At 46.9% G+C, this 19,676-nt stretch overlaps 1 protein-coding gene across 1 annotated transcript; it reads left to right on the top strand.

The window, feature by feature from the left end:
* The first annotated feature begins 2,308 nt into the window (after positions 1 to 2,308).
* On the top strand, positions 2,309 to 19,443 carry klhl10 (kelch like family member 10). Its single transcript, XM_033034998.1, has 4 exons — positions 2,309 to 2,789; positions 8,297 to 8,914; positions 16,620 to 16,769; positions 19,006 to 19,443. The coding sequence occupies exons 1-4, from the start codon at positions 2,370 to 2,372 to the stop codon at positions 19,381 to 19,383; spliced, it is 1,566 nt and encodes a 521-aa protein (XP_032890889.1). The 5' UTR covers positions 2,309 to 2,369; the 3' UTR covers positions 19,384 to 19,443.
* Positions 19,444 to 19,676: the final 233 nt, after the last annotated feature.

Genomic DNA, 19,676 nt, shown 5'->3' with positions numbered 1-19,676 from the left:
TGCAAGTGACAGATGGAGGTAGAGAATCTCACGTGGTTCCAACTTCTCCACGGACACACGACGTGAAATAGAAACATAGAAAAATTGGTGCCGGAGTAGGACATTCGGCCCTTCGAGCCAGCACCGCCATTCAATATGATCATGGCCGATCATCTAAAATCAGTACCCCGTTCCTGCTCCCCCCCCCCATATCACTTCATTCCTTTAGCCCTAAGAGCTAAATCTAACTCTCTCTTGAAAACTTCCAGTGAATTGGCCTCCACTGCCTTTTGTGGCAGAGAATTCCACGTATCACATTGAATGGCGGTGCTGGCTCGAAGGGCCAAATGGCCTCCTTATGCACCTATTGTCTATTGTATCCATGCCCGTCCTAACTCGCACACTGCCAACCCTCTCTGTTAACCAGTTAACCTCCTCTCTGGGCCGGACATACAGCTTGGCCAGCGTTCAGCATTGGGTCGCTAGAGTGTTGCAATGAAACTTTTTCGAAGACTGCACTCCAATCTTCACCTGGCAGCACCGAGGGCTCCCTTTCCCAGAGTCTGAATCAAACGGGATCGTTATGTCCCTCAGTGGATTTTACCCCCCTTTCCATTAGCAACACCACCCGCTCACACCCCTATAATATTAACCATGCCCCAACTCTCAGCCCACTGGAATCTCGCCCATTAGTTAGTCACCGTCTGAATCAACCCGCCCACTTTTCTTCAAGCGATGTCCAGTGCTATAAAAAGATGACCCGAAACCTTCGTCCCAAAAATAACTCGCAGCGAATCACGTGGCTGGCGATCCTGTAGTCTTGAAACTGTATCAAAATGCTCAACTTTCTTTATCTCTACAAACTTTCAGCTCATCGAACCTCCGGGATTTTGCTGATTAAGCCATCGGCTCTGGAATTTCCTACCAGACCACCTCTCTCCCCATTACGTCCCCTTTAAAGTTTATCTCCTGGACTGCGATTCGAGACGCTGTCCGTTCAACATTTCATTGTGGATTTCAAAGCCAAATTTAATTTGTAATAAGCGATGTTTGGTTGGCGGTGCAGTAATAAATAATGGGATCTTAATATAACAGTGTTGAACAATGGGCCAACCGGCCTCGGCGATACAACAGCGAACTGCTGATAGAACCGATTGGCGACACGAATAAAAAAAGTACATAAGAATGTCGGCAAACTGTTCCCCGCGGGGATTGAAGTTGAGAGGTTGTAGAAATGAGGAACGTTGAGAATTTAGACACAGTTTCAAAACTGAAGGACTGCCGGGCCAGGTGATTCACTGCCAGTTAATTTTGGGCAGTAGGTTTCGGATGATATTTGAATGGAAAACAAACCAGTTTGAAGAACAGTGGGCTGGTTGGGGGTTGGAGATGACTAAATCAAAGGTGAAGTTTCAGCAGCAGTTGAGTTGACTCCGAGCCAGAGGTGAACGCCAGTAGATGCAGTCCACACTTCGTTATAAAGCAGTTTCACCCACACTGGAAACGCGATAGTGTCAGGGCACTCACTGTAGACCGTGAGAGGACGATCTAGCATGCTTAGAAACGTCCAGATACTTGATTACTACGAGTGCCCGGGGTTATGGGGAGAAGGCAGGAGAATGGGTTTGCGAGGGAATAAACGATAGAAAGACTGAATGACGGGATAGACTTGATGGACCGAATGGTCTAATTATGCTCCAAAGACTTATGACCTTATGATAGAAATATACTCTATCTAAGATAGACACGAAATGCTGGAGTAACTCAGCGGGTCCGGCAGCGTCTCTGGAGCAAAGAAACAGGTGACATTCGAGTCGAGACCCTTCTTCAGAACGAGATGTTGCCTGCCTGGCTGAGTTGCTCCAGCATTTTGTGTCTATCCTCGGTGTAAACCAACATAGAAACATAGGTGCAGGAGTAGGCCATTCGGTCCTTCGAGCCAGCACCGCCATTCAATTTGATCATGGCTGATCAGCTAAAATCAATACCCCGTTCCTGCTTTCCCCCCCATATCCCCTGACTCCGCTATCTTTAAGAGCTCTATCTAACTCTCTCCAGTATCCAGTGAATTGGCCTCCACAGCCTTCTGTGGCAGAGAATTCCACAGATTCACAACTCTCTGGGTGAAAAAGTTGATGGTCTCCACTTCTTATTCTTAAACTGTGTGTGACCCCTGGTTCTGGACTTCCCCCAACATGGGGAACATTGTTCCTGCATCTAGCCTGTCCAATCCTTTAAGAATGTTATGTTTCTATAATTCCTTCCAACACAGTTTGTGCCCTCTTATCTAATGTCTCTTTCCTGTTCCTGTTCTCCACAGCGCCCTGTTTACAAGTGGCTGGAACAGTATAGAGAAGAAAGTGTACAACATTCCCGGCGTGTCCCCAGACATGATGAAGTTGATCATAGAGTACGCATACACTCGGACAGTGCCGGTGACGGTGGAGAATGTGGAGAGGCTCCTCGCCGCGGCCGACCAGTTCAACGTGCTGGGCATTGTCAGGGCGTGTTGTGAATTCCTTGAATCCCAGCTGTGCCTGGAAAACTGCATTGGGATCTGCAAATTCGCGGACTATTACTTCTGCCCAGAGTTGCGACACAAAGCCTACATGTACATCCTGCACCACTTTGAGGAGATTGTGAAGGTGAGTGAGGAATTCCTTGAGCTTTCCGCCTTTGAGCTCAGAGACATCATTGAGAAGGACGAGTTGAATGTGAAACAAGAAGATGTGGTGTTTGATGCCATTCTCAAGTGGATTGCCCAGGACCCAGACATCAGGAAAAAGTCCATTGTCATACTGCTGCCCAAGGTACATTCTCAACGCCGTGTATTTTCATTCGTATCATTAGATCAGCGTTATTGTAACGGAGGTTGTGGGGGGCCTCACCTTTCACATTGGAGCTATCACTCAGCCTGCTCCAAGGATAGACACAAAGTGCTGGAGTCACCCAGCGGCTCCGGCAGCTTCGCTGGAGATAAAAAATAGACCCTTCTTCTCGACCCCGAAACTTCACCCATTCCTTCGCTCCAGAGATCCTGCCGGTCCCGCTGAGTTACTCCAGCACGTTGTACGTTTCTTCGGTGTAAACCAGCATCTGCAGTTCCTCCCTGCACGTGTCGGTACTGACAATGGGGAGGTCTCAGAGCAATAAAACTAAACTCGTGATTTGGTTGGTGCTCGGGTTTAAACTCGTCAGAGTAAAGTAAACTCACGGACGCGCACACACGCACATGCACACGACACACGCACACATTTGACACACACGACACACACACACGACACACACACACACACACACACGACACACGCACACATTCGACACACGCACACATTTGACACACACGACACACGCACACATTCGACACACGCACACATTTGACACACACGACACACGCACACGCACATACACAGGCAACACACATGTTTAGTTTAGAGATACAGCGTTGAAACAGGCCCTTCGGCCCACCGGGTCCGCGCCGTCCGCACACTAACGCTATCTCACACACACAAGGGGCAATTTACAATTCATACCAAGCCAATTAACCTACAAACCTGTCCGTCTTTGGAGTGTGGGAGGAAACCGGAGATCTCGGAGAAAACCCACGCAGGTCACGGGGGGAACGTACAAACTCCGTACAGACAGCACTCGTAGTCAGGATCGAACCCGGGTCTCTGGCTCTGTGTACCGCTGCGCCACGGTGCCGTATACACACACACACGACACACGCATACACACAGGCAACAGACATTGATACACACACACACATGCAACATGTATGCATATGTATGCACAACGCACATGTATACACACACACGCACACGCACATGCAACAAACGTACATGCACACACGCACGTAGGTGCACACACGCATGCATACACACGCGCATACACCCTGCGTGCACGCATGTACACACTCACACACGTGTACGCGCACACAGCGCCACTCGGGGAGGCGCGCGCGCACACGCCGCTGGAAGCCTCTGGCAGTGAGAGCGTCCCGGCGTTAGTTGAGGGTCTGTGCGTCTGAGAGCGAGGGGTTGGGGGGGGGGGGGGGGGTAGAGCGGGGCTGGCGAGGGGCTGGGAACCCCCCCCCCCCCCTCGAGGGCTGGGCAATATCACAGCTCGACCCCTTGATAACACAATCCCACACTGTTCCACCAGTCGCTGCAGGTCCATGCTAAACATAGATAATAGGTGCAGGAGTAGGCCATTCGGCCCTTCAAGCCAGCACCGCTATTCAATGTGATCATAGCTGATCATCCAAAATCAGTACCCCGTTCCTACTTTCTCCCCATATCCCTTGATTCCGTTAGCCCTAAGAGCTAAATCTAACTCTCTCTTGAAAACATCCAGTCAATTGGCCTCCACTGCCTTCTGAGGCAGAGAATTCCACAGATTCACAACTCTATGGGTGAAAAAAACAATTCAGAGACTCTCTCCACCTCTGCTCCTGTATTTAATCTCTGGCACAATCACATTTCCTGCCCAGTGCTACCTTCAGGGGCGACGCTGATGTATCTCACACCGTTAATGCCACAGGCGGCCGGGGTTGTGTTCGCAGGTTCGAGACTGCCTGGCGCTTGTTTGTTGTTGTAACTTAAATCTTGTTATAGTCCTAGCCTCAACTACCTCCTCCGGCAGCTGGTTCCATGCACCCACCTGTGTGTAAAACAAACACTTGAACCGCACATCTCCTTTAAAGCTTTAAGCTTTGACATTTCAACCCTGGCTAATACCCATTAGTGCCTCTCATCATGTATAATGTCGATAAGATCCCCAGTGGTTAGACTGTAACAACGAACAGAGTTCACACCCGTGAACCAGTGACCATAGAGACAGAGAACTTCACCCTCCCCTCCTCTCCCCCTCCCCATCCTCTCCCCCCACCTCCCCTCCTCTCCCCCTCCCCCTCCTCTCCCCCTCCCCCTCCCTCCCCCCCCGCCCATTCCTCCACTCCCCCCCCTCTTAGTTTTAATATGGTTTATTAATGCCACGTGTACCGAGGTACAGTGAAAAGCTTTCGTGTGGCACGCTGACCAGTCAGTATACGAGCAAAGAGGTCATTCTGCAGTTGACCAGAGCCCTGGTGAGACCGCACCTGGACTATTGTGTGCAGTTTGGGTCCCCTAATTTGAGGAAGGACATTCTTGCTATTGAGGGAGTGCAGCGTAGGTTTACAAGGTTAATTCCCAGGATGGCGGGACTGTCATATGCTGAGGGAATGGAGCGGCTGGGCTTGTACACTCTGGAGTTTAGAAGGATGAGAGGGTATCGTATTGAAACATATAAGATTATTAAGGGTTTGGACACACTAGAGGCAGGAAACATGTTCCTGATGTTGGGGGAGTCCAGAACCAGGGGGCATACACAGTTTAAGAATAAGGAGTAAGCCATTTAGAATGGAGATGATGAAATACTTTTTCACACAGAGAGTGGTGAGTCTGTGGAATTCTCTGCCTCAGAGCGGTGGAGGCCAGTTCTCTGGATGCTTTCAAGAGAGAGTTAGATAGAGCTCTTAAAGATGGGATATGGGGAGAAGGCAGGAACGGGGTACTGATTGTGGATGATCAGCCATGATTACATTGAATGGCGGTGCTGGCTCGAAGGGCCAACTTGCCTACTCCTGCACCTATTGTCTATTGTCTACTGAAAGACAATACATGATTACAATCGAGCCGTTTACAGTGTACTGTAGATAATGGATAGCGGGTGTCACATTTGGTGCAAGATAAAGTCCAGTAATGCTTGATTAAAGAATGTCCGAGGGACTTCAATGAGGTGTATAGCAGGTTAGGATCGCTCTCTGGTCGGTGAGAGGATGTTTCAGTTGCCTGATAACAGCTGGGAAGAAACTGTCCATGAATCTGGGGGTGTGCGTTTTCACACTCCTGTACCTCTTGCCCGACGAGAGAGGGGAGAAGAGGGAGTGGCCGGGGTGCGACTGGCCCTTGGATATGCTGCTGGCCTTACCGGCACATTCAGGTGACCCTCCCCGCTCCTGTTGACCAGTCACCTGATCTGTGCTTCTACAACCCAATTTCTTTGGTAATTGGGTAATATTGGGTTGCATTTATATGGCGCCTGGGGATGTGCTGTACCAAACAGCATCCCCAGCATTGCCCAGAGACAATGGCCAATGTCCGCAATGGGGTAGCGGTGAATCGGTCAGTACCCTAGCTTATGGAAGGGCCGTTCAGAAGCCCGATTACAAATGGGAAGAAGCTATTCCTGAATCTGGTGGTGCGCGCTTTCAAGCTCCTGTACCTTCTGCCGGACGGGAGCGGGGAGAAGAAGGAATGGCCGGGGGTGGGACAAGTCTTTGATTATGTTTAAGAAGGAACTGCAGCTGCTGCTTTAAACCGATGATAGATTTTTTAAAAAGATGCTAGGTTAACTCAGCGGGACAGGCAGCATCTGTGGAGAGAAGGAATGGATGACGTTTCTGGTTGAGACCCTTCTTCAGATCTGAAGAGTCAGATCAGATTTTCAAGTCTCGACCTGAAACGTCACCCATTTCTTCTCTCCATAGATGCTGCCTGTCCCGCTGAGTTACTCCAGAATGTTGTGTCTATCTTCTTTGAATATGTCGACTGCTTTCCCGAGGGTGGGGAGTCTGGTCTGTGTGATGGACGGGGGCGGGGCGGGGGGGGGGGGGGGGGGTTGGGGCGAGTGGAGAGGGTGTCGGTGTGACGATTACCGTACACGGAGCTGTGTTCACAACTTTTTGTAGTCTTTTTCGCTCCTGGACGTTCAAGTTACCGAACCAGGCCACGATGCAACTGAGAAGATTACGGAGAGTCGGTAAGTCAAAGAGGATTCTCTTGAACTTCTACAGGGGCACAGTAGAGAGCATACTGACCGGCTGCATCGTGGCCTGGTTCGGCAACTTGAACGTCCGGGAAGCGGAAAAGACTGCAAAAAGTTGTGACCACTGCCCAGTCCGTCACCGGATCTGACCTCCCCACCATCGAAGGGATTTATCGCAGTCGCTGCCTCAAAAAGGCAGCCAGCATCATCAGAGACCCACACCATCCTGGCCACGCTCCCGTCTCACGACTGCCATCAGGAAGAAGGTACAGGAGCCTGAAATCTGTAACATCCAGGATCAGGAACAGCTACTTCCCCACAGCCATCAGGCTATTAAACACTACAACCTCATATAAGCTCTGAACTACAATAGACTATTATTATTATTATTATTGCACTGTTATTGTTTGTTTTTTGAGTATGTGTGTATATGTATATATAAATATATGTGTGTGTGTGTACTTGTGAGTATGTGTATATATACACACTGAACTTGTTTTTAATCTCTCTCTCTCGTTTATCATATTGTTCACAGTGTACTATGTTTACAAGTGCTGGAGAAACTCAGCGGGTGCAGCAGCATCTATGGAGCGAAGGAAACAGGCAACGTTGTCTATTTCCTTCGCTCCATGCAAAGAGTTGAACAATCTCCACTATAGGAAATAGGCAACGTTTCGGGACGAACCCCTTCCGGGTTTCGGCCCGAAACGTTGCCTATTTCCTTCGCTCCATAGATGCTGCTGCACCCGCTGAGTTTCTCCAGCACTTGTGTCTATCTATGTAAACATAGTACACTGTGAACAATATGATAAATGAGAGAGAGAGATTAAAAACTTTTGTCTACCTTCGATTTTCCAGCATCTGCAGTTCCTTCTCAAAACACTCTGTTGACATATTGTGTTGTGCTGCAGTGCAAGTAAGAATTTCATTGTTCTCTCTGGGACACATGACAATAAAACAAACCAGGATACGAGGATGCAAAGGACATTTGTTACAGTGAAACTTGACTTGCCAATGCAGCACACGAATAAAGATAAAGACACAACATGAAAGAATTTAACAATTTAACAGTTTTTCTTATAGAAACTTACAAAATTCTTAAGGGGTTGGACAGGCTAGATGCAGGAAGATTGTTCCCAATTGTTGGGGAAGTCCAGGACAAGAGGTCACAGCTTAAGGGTAGGAGGGGAAATCCTTTAGGACCGAGATGAGAAAAACTTTTTTCACACAGAGAGTGGTGAATCTCTGGAATTCTCTGCCACAGAAGGTAGTTGAGGCCACAGTTCATTGGCTACATTTAAGAGGGAGTTAGATGTGGCTCTTGTGGCCAAAGGGATCAGGGGGTATGGAGAGAAGGCAGGTACAGGATACTGAGTTGGATGATCAGCCATGATCATATTGAATGGCGGTGCAGGCTCGAAGGGCCGAATGGCCTACTCCTGCACCTATTTTCTATGTTTCTATGTCTAACAATGAACACAAAAACACTTTTGACTTGACATTCCAGGTGCGCCTGGCGCTGATGAACGCCGAGTATTTCATGAACAACGTGAAGAACAACGACTACGTGAAGGACAACGACGACTGCAAGCCGATCATCATCAACGCGCTGAAGGCCATGTACGACCTCAACATGAACGGCCCGTCCAACTCGGACTTCCGCAACCCGCTCACCAGACCGCGCCTGCCCTTCTCCATCCTGTTCGCCATCGGCGGCTGGAGCGGCGGCAGCCCCACCAACGCCATCGAGGCTTACGACGCCCGGGCCGACCGCTGGGTCAACGTGACATGCGAGGAGGAGAGTCCCCGGGCTTACCACGGCGCCGCCTACCTCAACGGCTTCGTCTACATCATCGGCGGCTTCGACAGCGTGGATTACTTCAACAGCGTCAAGCGCTTCGACCCGGTGAAGAAGTCGTGGCAGCAGGTCGCCCCCATGCACTCCCGCCGCTGCTATGTTAGCGTCACGGTGCTTGACTGCTTCATCTACGCCATGGGCGGCTTCGACGGCTACGTCCGGCTCAACACCGCCGAGCGCTACGAACCCGAGACCAACCAGTGGACGCTCATTGCCCCCATGCACGAACAGCGCAGCGATGCCAGCGCCACCACCCTGCACGGCAAGGTAGCCCCGGCCCAGCGGGGGTGGGGGGCGTGGGGAGGGTCAGGGACCGGCCGCACCCCCTCCTCCCTCCCCCTCATCCCCCCACCACCACCCCATCCACTCTACCCCCCTCCCCCCCACACTCATCCCTCTCCACCTCACAACCCTCACTCTACACCCCCTCTCCCACCCCCTCCCCATCGACTCCACCCCTCCACCCACCTCCTCCCCAGCCCTTCCTCACCCCACCCCACCCTGCCTCCAGCTCCACCCCCAACACCCCACCCTGCACAATGGTACATTGGCCTTCATCAATCAGGGTATATTGAGTATAGAAGTTGGGAGGTCACCCTGATAGAGACCTCGTGTGGAAACTCCGGCCAAACCCAACCGTCAGCTCCACAGAGAATTAAATGCAGGATCATAAACGTTGTGGAGACGAGGCCGGGCAGGTTGGTGATCAAGGGTGACCTTGGCCGGCGTGGATGAGTTGAGTCCACGGGTAGACACAAAATGCTGGAGTAGCTCAGTGGGACAAGCAGGATCTCTAAAGAGAAGAAATGGGTGTTGTTCGGGGTTGAGACTCTTCTTCAGCCCAAGGGCCTGTTCCCATGCTCCACGACTTTATAATCCATCTAATCGCACAGGCAGAGTTTAATGGCTGCAAGCAGTACCACAGTCACCCAGTGTAGGTCATAAGTGATAGGAATAGATTTAGGCCATTCGGCCCATCAAGTCTACTCTGCCATTCAATCATGGCATGATCTATCTCTCCCTCCTAACCCCATTCTCCTGCCTTCTCCCCATAACCCCTGTCATCCGTACTAATCAATAATCTATCTATCTCTGCTGTAAAAATATCTACATCCTTCTGTGGCAATGAATTCCACAAATTCACCATCCTCTAACTGAAGAAATACCTCCTCATCTCCTTCCTAAAGGAACATCCTTTAATTCTGAGGCTCTGACTTCTGGTCTTAATTCCCACTAGTGGAAACATCCTCTCCACATCCACTCTATCCAGGCCTTTTACTATTCGGTAAGTTTCAATGAGGTGTCCCCTCATCCTTCTCAACTCCACGAGTACAGGCCCAGTGCCGTCAAACACTCATCATATGTTAAGGAATGAGGAGGAAGCTGATGGGAACGTGGGGAAAATGAAATGAGATTAATGTAGGATTGGTATTAATAGACATAAAAAGCTGGAGTAACTCAGCGGGACAGGCAGCATCTCTGGGTGACGTTTCGGGTCGAGACCCTTCTTCAGACTGAAAGTCTTGGGAAAGGGAAACGAGAGATATAGTCGGTGATGTAGAGATATAGAACAAATGAATGAAAGATGTGCAAAAAGTAACAATGATAAAGGAAACAGGCCATTGTTAGCCGTTTGCTAGGTGAGAATGTAAAGCTGGTGTGACTAGAGTGGCTCGCTGCATTTTGTGTCAATCGATATTCATGCCCCCTGGGCTGTCAGCTGCCCAAGCGAAATGTGAGATGCTTTTGTTCGAATTTGCGTTCAGCCTCACTCTGACAATGGAGGAGGCCCAGGCAGAGATGCTGCCTGTCCCGCTGAGTTACTCCAGCTTTATGTGTTTATCTACGGTTTAAACCCACATCTGCAGTTCCTTCCGACATTTTTAATTGTCGGCATGGACGCAGTGGGCCGAAGGGCCTGTTTCCACGCTGTATCTCCTATGACCACGAGTGTAGCCACGAGGCACCGCTCCCTCAGACAAACACGTCTCGGAGGCTTGTGGTCGGTATTTGGCTGCACCACCACCCAGAATGCTGGCGTCACGGTGAGGTACTCAAGGTCTTACAACATTGCCTGAAATCACGGCCATACTCTAAAACCTCCACCGTCTGAACCGCAAGACATTATCCAGCGATTCACCCAGGCTGTGACCGCCAGGGAGGGTTTCAGCAGGCTATTGATGGTCAGAAAACTAAGTGATGGAGGAACTCAGTGGGTCAGACAGCAAGGGTCCTGACCCAAAATGGGCTCTGTTTATTCCTGGCCCACCGAGTTCCTCCAGCACATTATAGCTTTACTCCATATCCGTGGAGAAACAATTTCCAGTTAACTTGAAACGGAACTTTATCTCTGCCTTCAGATATTATGTGATTTGCAGAGTTCCCCCTATTCACATTTCCATTGTCTGCCGTATTTCACTTTAGGCCTTAGAATTTCTCCAGTACTTTTACAGAGTCATACAGCATGGAAACAGGCCATTCAGCCCAACTTGCCAATGCTGAGCAAGATGTCCCATCTACACTAGTCCCACCTGCCCGCCTTTGACCCATATCCTTCAGCTTTTCCCGCCCAAGTACCTGTCCAAATGGCTTTTGTTATATCATTTATCGAATGGACCAAGGCTATTTTTAGCCTTTTTTAATTTTTTTAATAATTTTAAACATTAAGTCAATGGAGACTTTTGGAGATTATCTTTAATCAGACTTTACCTTGCACTATGCATTATTCCCTTCATTCTGTATTAGTACACTGTGGATGGCCTGATTGTAATCATGTATAGTCTTGCAGCTGACTGGTTAGCACGCAACAACAAGCTTTTCATTGTATCTCGGTACACGTGACAATAAGCTAAACTAAATATAGAAACATAGAACATAGGTGCAGGAGTAGGCCATTCGGCCCTTCGAGCCTGCACCGCCATTCAATATGATCATGGCTGATCATCCAACTCAGTATCCTGTACCTGCCTTCTCTCCATACCCCCTGATCCCTTTAGCCACAAGGGCCACATCGAACTCCCTCTTAAATATAGCCAATGAACTGGCCTCAACTACCTTCTGTGGCAGAGAGTTCCAGAGATTCACCACTCTCTGTGTAAAGATATGGAGGTCTTACGATCTTGCACACGACTCTCTTCTGCCTAGATTTATGAGGTGTTGGTAGTTCTAAAATCTCTTGATGATTACTCTTAGCAAAATTATAAGGCTTTTCGGTGAGTCTAAATGTTATCTCTAAACTCTTTACTTAACCAGAAATGAATCACTTTTCCTATTGAGGTTTTATTTGTCAAAGGAATACACATTTGTTCAACGATTACATTTATTTTTAAATATTACTGGCATTCGTCAAATCTTTAAATACTTTCCAAATTTAGCCGAGCCAATTCCTCCCTCTGTGTGAAGGGTGAAGAGAGTTCTTCGCATAGTCCTGAGTCGCCAACTACTTCTTTTACCAACGTTTAAGAAAGAACTGCAGATGCTGCAGAACTGCACCAGACTGATTCCTGGGATGTCAGGACTTTCATATGAAGAAAGACTGGATAGACTCGGCTTGTACTCGCTAGAATTTAGAAGATTGAGGGGGGATCTTATAGAAACTTACAAAATTCTTAAGGGGTTGGACAGGCTAGATGTAGGAAGATTGTTCCCGGTGTTGGGGAAGTCCAGAAAAAGGGGTCACAGTTTAAGGATAAGGGGGAAATCCTTTACGACTGAGATGAGAAAAACATTTTTCACACAGAGTGGTGAATCTCTGGAATTCTCTGCCACAGAAGGTAGTTGAGGCCATTTCATTGGCAATATTTAAGAGGGAGTTAGATGTGGCCCTTGTGGCTAAAGGGATCAGGGGGTATGGAGAGAAGGCAGGTACAGGATACTGAGTTGGATGATCAGCCATGATCATATTGAATGGCGGTGCAGGTTTGAAGGGCCTAATGGCCTACTCCTGCACCTATTTTCTATGTTTCTATGCTGGAAAAATCAAAGGTAGATAAGAATGCTGGAGAAACTCAGCGGGTGAGGCAGCATCTATGGAGCGAAGGAATAGGTGACGGTAATAGGTAAACTTCACTCCAACTCTCTTAGACAACCTAGTTCATTTTCGAATTCCACCAAAGCTATTATTCATACCATAAAATAAGTTTAGTCTTTTTCTTAAGCAGAATTTGAAAATATTACATTCCTGTTTCTTAGTGGCACACAGCTGATAGTTAGTGCCAAGTGTAGAGTAAAATGATGTGTTTTAAATACTAAATAGTAAATTTAAAGAACAAACAAACTGCACCTTCTTCCAGTAAAAGCAGGTAATTTCTCCAGAAAGAACCAAAGTGAGTTAAGGAAATTTCAATCTTAGCGACACAGCAATCAGAATTAAATTTAGCAGAGAATTACTCAATTAAAAAAAAAAAGTTTTAATTCACTTTCTGAGTCTGAAGAAGGGTCTCGACCCTAAACGTCACCCATTCCTTCTCTCCAGAGATGCTGCCTGTCCCGCGGAGTTATTCCAGCTTTTTGTGTCGATCTTCACTTTATGCTTGTGGATCAACAGTCAGTTTGCATATAAGGAGCCAAGCTTTGCTCTTGTCCTTTGGCGGATTGGAGTTAAGAGGATGGCAACAGTTTTGGCTCCTATTTTAAAATGACACAGGCTCAGGAGTTGTGGGCGAGGTGACTCTACTTTGATAACATTACTACTGACAATAATACTGTGCAATAATATTTCATTATAACTGCAAACAGCGGAATTACAGGAAATGAAATGGTGAGTTATTTTTGCTGTGTTCAATGAAAGAAGTGAATGTGGATATTTCAACATCTCTTTAACCTTATAATTTTATCCCAATTTCCCAGGCTGGTTAATTTTCCCAATGATGTAAAGTTAGCCTCTTTAGAGCCATGACTATGTGCACAGGTAACTGACAATGACAGGTAATGGAGAATGAGGTCAAAGCATTGTGTCCACAGAAAATCAAAGCATGATCTGACTGGGATATTTAAGAATGTTAGACACAAAATGCTGGAGTAACTCAGCGGGCAGGCAACATCTCTGGAGAAGAAGGACTTCTTCAGAAGGGTCTCAACCTGAAAAGTCACCCATTCCTTCTCTCCAGAGATGCTGCCTGTCCCACTGAGTTACTCCAGCATTTTGTGTCTATCTTCGGTTAAAGCCATCATCTGCAGTTCCTCCCTACATATTTAAGAATGCTAATGGGTTTGTTTGAGGCAAACTATGTCTTCAGTTGCATAATCTATGATAGAGAACCAATTTTAGAATTAGTGGCTGTGCATTCAAGGAATGGGGAAGGGAACATTTCTGCAGGTGTGCAAATCTGGAACCCTCTCCTCTACTACGCTATCGAGACTCACGGTGTCATACAGCATGGAAACAGGCCCTTGGAGGATGGCCAAGCATGCGTTTGTACTAATCCTATTATTCTGCCCACATTCCCATCAATCCTCCCCACATTCTATCACTCATCTACAGACCGGGACATTAAGCTACCAACTCGCACATCATTGGGAAACCAGAGCACCCAGTAGAAGCCCAGATGATGACGTGCAGACTGCAACTATGACATTGACCCAGAATGCTGGAGCTGTGAAGCCAAAGCCCTTCCAATTCGGTCGTTGTGCTGCCAGGTCCATGTGCGCGTGTGTGTAGGGTGTAGGGGTAAATGGGACTAAGGTCCACAACAACCATCATCTAAATGAACAGAAGGATGGGCTGGAGGTTCCCATTGCCCAATTCCTATGTTCCTAATATCCACCAGAGAAAGTGAGAGTCTTGGCTGCTTATTTCCTCTTCTAAGTCTAGGATGTGAATTTAGTGAACTGCTGTCCTGGAAAGAAACATAGAAAACTAGTCTGACATCCTAGAGCAGTGGTTCTCACCTTTTTCAGTGATGTACCCCCTATGAAATATTTTTTCAGCCAAGTAACCCCTAACCAGCGCAAAATTTTTTAAATCTCACGTACCTCCTGGAGTGCCTTTATGTACCCCCAGGGGTACGCGTACCCCCATTTGAGAACCACTCATCTAGAGGATTGTTCAGACTAGAACAGGTTAGCACAATAGCAGGTTATATATTTCATTTGTTAATTCACAGGTCAGCTATTAACTAAAGCATTTAAGAAGGAACTGCAGATGCTGGAAAATCAAAGGTAGACAAAAGTGCTGGAGAAACTCAGCGGGTGCAGCAGCATCTATGGAGCGAAGAAAATAGGCAACGTTTCGGGCCGAAACGTTGCCTATTTCCTTCGCTCCATAGATGCTGCTGCACCCGCTGAGTTTCTCCAGCACTTTTTTAACTAAAGCAATTTGGATTCTTCCTCTGCTATCAAACTAGAATGTCAATTGTCCATTGGCGTTCCACCCCCAATAACTAAATGCCTTATTGAGAGGACGTAAACACAGCTTGATCCATGGATAAGAGTTCTCAGTACACTGTATGCTCTCCATATATCCGGACCGCAGGTTTCATCAATGCACACAGCTCCACCAAACAGGTAACATTCTGCAGCCTGAGCTCACCTTGTGTCATCAATGGAATTTAATACAGAGAAATGTTGCATTTTAGGAGCACTAACATGGGCAGGACCTGTACAGTGATGGTAGGACTCTGGGGAGTGTTGTAGAGCAGAGGGATCAGGTACATAGTTCATTGAAAGTGGCATCACATGTAGATAGGGTGGTCAAAAAGGCCTTCATCACCCCGAGCATTGAGTATAGAAGTTGGGAGGTCGTATAGCAGTTGCACAAGACGTTGGTGAGACCGCATTTAGAATATTTTGTTCAGTTTTAGGCACCATCTTATAGGAAAGATGTTGTCAAGCTGGAGTTTATTTATTCATGTGTGTATATATTTATATCATGGTATATGGACACATTTATCTGTACTGTAGTAAATGCCTTACTATTTTTCTGTGTGCTCAAGCAAAGCAAGAATTTCATTGTCCTATACAGGGACACATGACAATAAACTCACTTGAACTTGAACTTGAAAGGGTGCAGAGATAGATGTAGGATGAGGATGTTGCCAGGACTTGAGGGTGAGGTTGAGCAGGCTGGGACTCTATTCCTTGGAGCGCAGGATGATGAAGGGTGATCTTATAGAGTACAAAATCATGAGAGGAATAGATCAGGTAGACGCACAGTCTCTTGCCCAGAGTAGGGGAATCGAGGACCAGAGGACGGGTTTAAGGTGAGGGTGGAAAGATTTAATAGGAACCTGAGGGGTAACTTTTTCAGAAAAAGAGTGCTGGGTGTATGGAACGAGGAGATAGTTCAGGCAAGTACTATCACAACGTTTTAAAAACATTTACATGTATAGGACAGGTTTAGAGGGATATGGGCCAAATGCAATTCAGTGGGTGGGACTAGTGTTAATGGGACATGTTGGCCGGCGTGGGCAAGTTGGGCCGAAGGGCCTGTTTCTACTCTGTAAGACTTTATGACAAGATAAGCTAAACATTGCTGTCTAGTAATGAACACAGGAAGGAAGGAATGAGAAATGCTGATTTTCAATCATATTTACAACTCCCTGTTGCATTTTCATTGTTACCCTGCAGTGAAACCTAAAATAATCTAAGGTCTGGTTCTTAACTGCAGAAAATATCTACGAAATGGTTTAACAGATGCTAGGGGTGAGAGGGAATCAGGATTGTTCTATTCACTATGACTGGGACATAACCATGTTTAAGTCACAGAATTACTAACGTGAAAATGAATGCGTTAGTTAATGCAAATGCTCCCTTAAGCACGTTGCAACATTTCCCCACTCTTGTGTTTGGCTCCAGTTCCTCTGCCTTTAACTATCTAACAACAAACATTGAATTCCATTTGTTCCAAAGGTTTGCACTTTGCGCTGAATCTTCAGTCGTTACTAATTGAATATTTGGGTATAAACAATACCTTTACAGTCAATGAATCTCTGCCACTCATGGCCAGCTAGCTGTTCTTTCCTCTTGTCCTCAGGTCTACATCTGTGGAGGATTCAACGGTAATGAGTGCTTGTTTACAGCTGAGTTCTATACCCCAGAAACCAACCAGTGGACAACCATAGCACCGATGAGGAGCAGGCGTAGTGGTGTTGGTGTTATAGCTTATGGTGAATGTGTGTATGCAGTAAGTAACAACATCTTGCAATCATTGACACTTAATGCAACTGAACATCCCCTCTCGAGTTCGGATGAGAATGGAAAATCAGATTGAAGAGAGACACAAGAGACTGCAGATGCTAGAATCTTGACACACAAAGTGCTGGAGTAACTCAGCGGGTCAGGCAGCACCTCTGGAGGGAACAGATAAGACAACGTTTTGAGTCAGGATCCCTCTTCAGACTGATAATCGGAGAGATTTGGGGGAATGGAATGTTCTAGAATTATAATAGTTGAGGGGAGTGTCAGAGGAGTGGAATGTCCTTTAAATCAATGATCGAAAACCGCGGGGAAGCAAAGATAGGGAATGTTGAGGAGCAAGTGGGGTAGAGGTGAGCCAGACATTTATAAGTGAGGGCAGTGGAGGCCAAGTCACTGGGTGGATTTAGGAGAGAGTTAGATAGAGCTCTAGGGGCTAGTGGAATCAAGGGGTATGGGGAGAAGGCAGGCACGGGTTATTGATAGGGGACGATCAGCCATGATCACAATGAATGGCGGTGCTGGCTCGAAGGGCCGAATGGCCTCCTCCTGCACTTATTTTCTATGTTTCCAATGTCACGGGTTGGAGTGAGCATGTGGAACCAAGAATGAACATTTTTCAAGCACTTTCTGAGAAGTTATTGTAATCTCAAGGGCAGAACCCTCTTATCTGGACCAGAGATGTACGGATACAAGCACGGTCAGCAGTGCTTTTAGGCTGACAACTCAGTGTAATACTGAGGGATTGTTACAGTGCACAGTTGATGCCTTTCACATTGCACACTCCTGTATGTCCTTGGTGTAGTAAAAAAAACTCCCCGGAGGGACAAATTCTCCACTGGAGTTTTCTTTGGTGTCTTTAAAAAAAATATTCTGCTCTGGATCATCGTGAAAGACATCAACTCTACACTGTAACAATCTCTCAGTTCTATTCCTAAAGGAGATTATTTGATCATTTGCCTCAATGCCAGTTGTGGGAGATGGCTGTGCCTATGTTGGTTATCATGCCTCCAACATTTGAGCAGTGACTACAACGTCTTGTTGGTGATCTTGCTGAAGTAATTAAATAAACTTTAGAAATGCATTCCTGCTTTTGTTGCCCTCAACACAATCACCATTCCCAATAAGGAAACTGAGCCCTGTAGGAAAAAGGTAAGACCAGTCCCGGAAATTTTGGAGTATTCCCATTTGTGAAAATTGTTCTCAGACTTTCTAGCTGTAAACAATCTCTGTGGGTGGGTTTTGTTAATCTTGTTCATTATCTTGGAAATGACATTAGCTTATCGAAACCCCCACACTCAAGGAGAACTTGTCCTTTTCATTCCCAGAGTGAACTTCATTTTGCTGTTCTCAAAGAACTCTCCACTCTGTAATACATAATACTGCCAGTGACATCTATCTGACTGCCACATTGCCACAAAATCACAGGACATTAATGGTTATATTAAGACAGACATTCCACACTACTTACTTTGTTGAGGTAAAAAAATGAAGGTCATTGTCTTTGAAGTGAACATTTGATTTAATCTAAAAGACAAAGTGATGGAAGAACTCAGCGAGTCAGGAATGAAAAGATGACTTTTTGGGTTGGGACCCTTCTTCAGACTGATGGAGTTGGGAGTTGGGGGGGGGGGGGGGGGGGCTGGTAGAGAGAGGTGGGGGGAAGAGATGTCTGGCTCACCTCTACCCCATTGCGGACATTGGACTTTGTCCATGGATCGGATGCAGTACAATGCTGAGAACTATATTCTGCATTATGTATCTTTCCATTTGCTCTACCTATTGTACTTGAGTTTGACGTGATTGTATTTGTCTACAGTAAATCTGATCTGTGCACCGAGGTACAGTGAAAAGCTTTGTGAAAAGTGGACAAGGCTTCTCAATGTTCCTTGGTACACGTGACAATAATAAAGCTGAACGTAAGAGGTGGAGATCGATAAGATCTTCATTAGCACCGATGTCAGGGGTTATGGGGAGAAGGCTGGACAATGGGGCTGAGTGGGAGAGATAGATCAGCCATGATTGAATGGCGGAGTAGACTTGATGGGCCGAATGGCCTAATTCTGCTTCTGCAACTTATGAACTCCATCAGTCTGAACGAGGATCCCGGCCCAAAACTCTGCACGTCTAGAGTTCCTCCGGCACTTTGTGTTTTTTTGCTGACGATTCCAGCATCTGCAGTTCCTTGTACCTCCGTTTGACTGCGTGTGTTTTTTGACCGGCAGGTTGGAGGGTTCGACGGTGCGAACCGCCTGCGCAGCGCCGAGGCTTACAGCCCCCTCACCAATACCTGGCGCACCCTGCCCACCATGTTCAACCCCCGCAGCAACTTTGGCATCGAAGTGGTGGACGACCTCCTCTTTGTGGTGGGCGGCTTCAACGGCTTCACGACGACGTTCAACGTGGAGTGCTACGACGAGAAGACGGATGAGTGGTACGATGCCCACGACATGAGCATCTACCGCAGTGCCCTGAGCTGCTGTGTGGTGCCAGGACTACCCAATGTGCGGGAATATGCAGCCCCCAGGGACAGCCTGCTCGGTTTACTGTCCCGCGAGGAACAAATAAAATACTCTGCCTCCACCAGTCTTTTAGCGGTATGATCTCTGCATGACAACTCAGTTACTCTTTTACTGTTACCAATAAAATATTTTCCTGAAGAATCAACAGTGTAATAACCATAAATAAAACTTATTTTTAAATAAAAATTTTAGCATGGTGTGAAGATTGGTCTGCATATATTCACTGGTAAATGTGATGAAGAAGCCCAAAGGATGCTTGCACAGAGCAAGGAGAACATCGGCAGTTTGGAAATGCAAGTCTTTGTCTTGGAGTTAAATCTTTTTTTTTTAATCATGTTTCTCTGGGTGTCTAAATATTTAGCTAATTAAGTTAT

This window comes from Amblyraja radiata, chromosome 16 (assembly GCF_010909765.2).
Source record: "Amblyraja radiata isolate CabotCenter1 chromosome 16, sAmbRad1.1.pri, whole genome shotgun sequence".
NCBI classification, from domain to species: Eukaryota; Metazoa; Chordata; class Chondrichthyes; order Rajiformes; family Rajidae; genus Amblyraja; species Amblyraja radiata.
This window is presented reverse-complemented; position numbering and strand designations above follow the sequence as displayed.